The sequence below is a fragment of the Salmo trutta genome, chromosome 4 (assembly GCF_901001165.1).
Source record: "Salmo trutta chromosome 4, fSalTru1.1, whole genome shotgun sequence".
NCBI lineage: Eukaryota > Metazoa > Chordata > Actinopteri > Salmoniformes > Salmonidae > Salmo > Salmo trutta.
The window spans coordinates 61,336,096-61,342,095 of NC_042960.1; the positions used below are offsets into that span (position 1 = coordinate 61,336,096).

Sequence of the window (6,000 nt, forward strand, 5' to 3'; positions counted from 1 at the left end):
AGCGCAAACCAGATGGGATGGCGTATCGCTGCAGAATGCTGTCGTGGCCATGCTGGTTAAGTGCGCCTTGAATTCGAAATAAATCACAGACCGTGTCACCAGCAAACCACACCATAACACCACCTCCTCCATGCTTTACGGTGGGAAATACACATGCGGAGATCATCCGTTCACCCACACCGCATCTCACAAAGACACGGCGGTTGGAACCAAAAAGATCCAATTTGGACTCCAGACCAAAGGACAGATTTATACCGGTCTAATGTCCATTACTCATGTTTCTTGGCCCAAGCAAGTCTCTTCTTATTATTGGTGTCCTTTTAGTAGTGGATTCATTGCAGCATTTCGACCATGAAGGCCTGATTCACACAGTCTCCTCTGAACAGTTGATTTTGAGAGGAGTCTGTTACTTGAACTCTGTGAAACATTTATTTGGGCTGCAATTTCCAAGGCTGGTAACTCTAATGAACGTATCCTCTGCAGCAGGTAACTGTGGGTCTTCCCTTCCTGTGGCGGTCCTCATGAGAGCCAGTTTCATCATAGCGCTCTATGGTTTTTGCGACTGCACTTGAATAAACTTTCAAAGTTTTTGAAATGTCCGTATTGACTGACCCTCATGTCTTAACGTAATGATGGAATGTTGTTTCTCTTTGCTTATTTGAGCTGTTCTTGCCATAATATGGACTTGGTCTTTTACCAAATAGGGCTATCTTCTGTATACCACCCCTACCTTGTCACAACACAACTGATTGGCTCAAACACATTAAGAAGGAAAGAATTTCCACAAATTAACTTTTAAGAAGGAACACCTGTTAATTGAAATGCATTCCAGGTGACTACATCATGAAGCTGGTTGAGAGAATGCCAAGAATGTGCAAAGCTGTCATTAAGGCAAAGGGTGGCTATTTGAAGAATCTGACATATATATAACACATGTTGATTTGTTTAACACTTTTTTGGTTACTACATGATTCCATATGTGTTATTTCATAGTTTTGATGTCGTCACTATTATTCTACAATGTAGAAAATAGTAAAAATAAAGACAAACTCTTGAATGAGTGAGTGTTCTAAAACTTTTGACCGGTATTGTATGTGTTCCCAACCACGAGCTGCAGTTTTGGAATAATATATTATAATTATTATTATTTTTTATTTTTTTTGTAAACTGCCATTTACAATAGGTTACAACCCCCCCACCACACACACTGCTAAATCGTGGCCGGCACAAATAAAAAATGATTAAAAAAGAGAGTCTTTGAGAACTATTAATTAATCACTTAAATAAAACCTAGATAGTCGGGGAGAGTCTAAAAATCTAAAACACAGTTCAGTCATATATCACGTTGGGTTAAAATGACTTTTGGTCTTGTTTCGAGATGAGGAAATGCTGTGAATGTGGGGGCTCTCACATAGGCCTAGTGTCTTCCATCTTTCAACATTATGAAGTGAAGGATTCAGACATTTTGAGTTTCTGTAAAAGCACACCTTGCCGTGCAAGAAAGCTGCCTCAGTTCGTACTCATCCTTTTACCAGAGATGATTAGTAATGAGATGTAGGCAGTGATTGAACCTACCAGGTTGTTCCTGTTAAAGATCAGATGACTTGTCAGCAATACCTACTAGATGAAGGAACAACAGCCTAGATGATAATGTATACATGAGGCAGTAGTGACAGAAAAACAACCCACTCTGTCTTTCTGTTTGTGTCCAGAATATACTACTGGTATGACGAGAGGGGGAAGAAGACAAAATGCACTGCCCCTCAGTACGTCGACTTCGTCATGAGTCTGGTGCAGAAGCTGGTCACAGAAGAGGAAAACTTCCCTACGAAATATGGTGAGTTGAACTCTGGTCCACTCCAGACATGCAGAGCCTCGCTGTGGTCAGTCGGCACTACTGTAGCCTCTTCTCCTCTGACGTCACACTGAACTGGGACTTTGTGAACTGTGCTGTTGCTGCCCTCTAATGTCTCAAGTAGTAGAAGTCCTTGAATGATTTTTGGACTTTAGGAACAGTCTTGTCATTGTGATAATTGCTTGGCAATGCCAAACCAACAAAAAAAGACCACAATATTTTTAACCATGCTCGTTCTCCCTTTTCTCTCCTCTCTTTCTCTGTGCAGGCAAAGAGTTCCCCAACTCGTTTGACTCTTTGGTAAAGAAGATTTGCCGGTACCTCTTCCACGTCCTGGCTCACCTCTACTGGGCTCACTTTAAGGAGACAGTGGCCCTGGACCTGCAGGGTCACTTGAACACTCTGTACGCACATTTCATTGTTTTCGTAAGGGAATTCAACCTGGTCGACCCCAAGGAGACCTGTATCATGGACGACCTGTCCGAAATCCTCTGCGCCCCCGTGCCCCCCACCCCAGCACCCGCCGCCCCTTCCTCCCCTAACTCGGCCCCCTCCCCCTCCTCACACAACCACGTGACGGAGAGATGAGCAGGGGTTGCCGTGACAAGCAGCCCTGGGAAGAAGACGGTAGAAGATTAAGATAGAGAAGAGATGGAAACGTTCCTGGTCCCCTTCCTAGACCTCAGGCTCCAGCAGCAGGACTTAGAGACCTTCCACTAACCTGATATTTCACTGACACCAACCAGACGGAAGGAAGGTTTATTTGAGGGGGGGGGGTGTTGTCACGCCAACAGGAATTGGCGTGAGCGTGTTCCTTCCAGGGGCAAATCCCTCCCATCTGGTCTGCAATTTAAACTAGGAACAAATATGTAATGTTTTTATTTTAATTTTGGTTTTATTTTATTCTGTTGGAAAAGTTTTATTCAGTTGTATTTGTTTTTCTCATTTGGGACAGTGTTTCTGTTTGCCCTTCTCTCCCTCTGTTCTCTGCCTAAAGTACAGTTCAGGATGGTGACTGCTTTGCTTGAACGTACTATTGTAAAGTGTTGTTATTGTGTGGAGAAAAGGTGACTCAACAATGAGTATTGGCTCTTCGCTCCAGCCTAGTGGTGGGAGGCTTGAAGGGGGAAGGTCTATAGGGAGCCACGTTACTACCTAGTGGGACAATACTAGCCAATCACTGTTTGAGTTGTTAATCTGGAGATGATTAAAGCGCTTCCTACTCAGGACCAGAGAGAACACAAGTCACTGCTATTATTCTCTACCGCCCTCTCTCTCTCTCTGTCCACAAAACTACTCTGTCCCTTCAATATTACAGTTGTGATTCTCGTATTACTTTAGTCATGTATTCACCTGATGAACCCCTCTATAACATCCCTGTCCCAGAGGCCACCCATAGGGGGCAGTATAGACAGGGTGGCACTGCCACGCAAACAGGGAGATAAAGATATCCAAATTCTATGGAAGCTATTTAATATGACCAGACCCGCTATTACAAGACAGACTGGTGCCCATGTCTGGTTACAGGGGAGGTTGGTGGAGAGTGGAGACCTCTTCCCCAGGGAACTGCTGTTTGCTGCGGTGTGATGGAGCGTTGGCCACCCTGCCCTCTCTAGCAGCACAGGAGAAGGACAAGGACATTGGTAATGTCTGCAGGCCCAGAAAGAGAGGAGGAGAGAAAGGAGAAGTGTGGTGTGGTCTGCTTTACAGTTCTGTATTGCAGAAGAAGCCCCCCAGCCCAGCCCCTTGTCTTTTGGGGTTTTATTTTCCCTTTTAAGTTATCAAAGAGAAAACTAGTTAATGAAAAAATGTTATCCTACACATATATAGAAAACTGCACGGTCTGGTTCATCTTCACTGTACAGAGAGTGGAAAGAGGAATCAGACAGCCTCTGTATCGAGGATTTGGGTTTATTATTCTCTTATTATTTATTTTCATTTTGTTTTGTTTGCAGGGTTCTTCAGTTCTGGCTTTCATTTTTATCTTTTTTAATTATTAACTAAGTTAAAAGCAATTTAATATTTTAACCTCTGCTGATTATAATCAAATAAAATACATAAATGCCGCTCTGTCTCATGTTGTCTTCTGTCAACCTGATGATGATGTGCATAGAAATATGACACGGGGGGAAAAAAAATATATATATACACACACACACACACAGTACATGTCAAGTGCTTTTCAACAGGCATTTCCTCTTTATTGCCGAAGTCAAGCTTTGCATAAACACTATCAAAAACCATAGTGATTTTTACCATACAAGAGCATCATTATGTAGATCAGCAGTGCTCGAGGGCCACAGTGTCAGTTGTACTGGTTTTAATGCAGTGCCAGAAGGAAAGCCTGCAGGAGGCTAGTTCTTCAGTGGGAGTGTTGGGCACCAGTACACACACACTGGCCTCTGCCTCCGAACTGGATACACTACTTGCATAACTTTGTATAATGTTATAAATCTATCAAACTGCATTCCGTCATACATGTGCATATGTTTTCATTTAGGACCCTGATTAAGAATGTATTTGATACGTGCATATTGTGGGATTGCTAAAACAAGACATTCAGGCACCTAAAATCACCTAATGCTTCAGGTAATGTCGCATTCACATTGCAGTCTATAATAGGGCTATGTGGCTATTACGCTACAGATAGTGTTCTTTGATCCTGGTTTTTACTATACCCACAGGCTGTGAAGGTTTTTATTCTAGTCCAGCGCTGACTGTGTGTGAGCCCCATTAAAGGTGCACTGCACTTCTTAGAATTGCTTTCAATGAGTGACCGATCTATAACTCATACTTCTATGTGGAAGTTACATAATGCAGCTTTAAATGCAACAAAAGTCTAATATCTGGGGTCTCTAAATAATGCTAATTTAACCATTCTATTTAAAGTTCCAATGCAGACATTTTTATCTCGATTTCAAATTTTGGGGTAACAAGTAAGCACCTTACTGTGATTATTTTCATATAAAATAGTCAAAAAGAAACAAAAATGGCTTCTTAGCAAAGATTAATTTCTCAAGCAAGAATCCCTGCAAGATCCTGCACGTCACCTCTAGCTGACAGTTTTACTAACAGGTATTGTGTCAATTTAAAGACAGTTGACAGAATTGTCAATATAAAGACATTTTGCCAATTTATTAATTACTAAATTTACCTAAGATTACATAGTTAATCCAGAGATTCTTTGCCTTGATTCGGCAGTCTCGTTCAGATCATTGCATTTGTAGTTCTTTCTGATAGACAAATCAGCTAATTAGTATTTTATTTTTGATAAAAGTCACCTTGTCCTAGAGAGATTTACACGGTTATCAAAATGTCACTCCAGGGTTAGCCTACGCGAAGCACAGCCCTTATTTGAAGTGTTTCTAAAATCCCCTGTGGGGAAAATGAATGGTGGAAAAACGATTGAAACCATTTCCTTGTTTGACTGCTAGGTTTTATGGATATTATGACTCATACTATGGTACTCTATTACGCTACAAGTAGGGTGAGCCAACATGTTGTTTCTGCTTGCACACACAAATCAGAACCATGGCCAGCCACATCATATATAGCTTATGTTGATTGGACTAAGTTGTTTTTGGTTGTCACTGTATTAGACTAAGCAGAGGTGAGGTGATGATGATGTGATGATGATGATGGAATAGTGGAGGAAGCTCCTGTTTTCTATGCAACTTGCAATAACTCTCCATGGTTGTTTAGTAGTCCGAAAATGTCGGAAACATTCAATTTCTTGACGATGATCGTGTAACTGTTACATGCAATATGCCTTGTAGACTTCACCCGACAGATGTTGCCCCCCGGTTTTGTGATGAAACAAAGGTGTGGTTGAATTTATTCTGCCACTGTCTTCGCCTCTCTGATTCAGAGGGGTTGGGTTAAATGCGGAAGACACATTTCAGTTGACTACATTCAGTTGGACAACTGACTAGGTATCCCCCTTTCCTTTCCTTAGGCCTATATGACGGTCGCAAGGCATATGAACTAGCAGGTTATCGGGTTTTTTTCTGACTTCCGCAGTGATTTTTACCCATGATGCACGCTACTGCTAATCACGTCCTTGGTGGAAGCAGGTGTTTGGACTGGGCAAGAAAAAAGCCTGCACACCTTGTGGGTGCCATGGAACAGAATAATAACACTGCTAG

General features: G+C 42.0%; 1 protein-coding gene across 7 annotated transcripts in view; it reads left to right on the forward strand.

Moving 5' to 3' along the window:
• Positions 1–3,921, forward strand: part of LOC115192772 (MOB kinase activator 2) — a 102,133-nt gene extending 98,212 nt beyond the window's left edge. For all 7 annotated transcript variants that reach the window (XM_029751625.1, XM_029751624.1, XM_029751623.1 and 4 more), the window contains 2 exons: positions 1,713–1,837; positions 2,124–3,921. In XM_029751625.1, the coding sequence (XP_029607485.1) occupies positions 1,713–1,837; positions 2,124–2,443 (445 nt within the window). In that variant the 3' untranslated portion in view covers positions 2,444–3,921. The remainder of the gene's footprint in view (positions 1–1,712; positions 1,838–2,123) is intronic.
• The last annotated feature ends 2,079 nt before the right edge of the window (positions 3,922–6,000 follow it).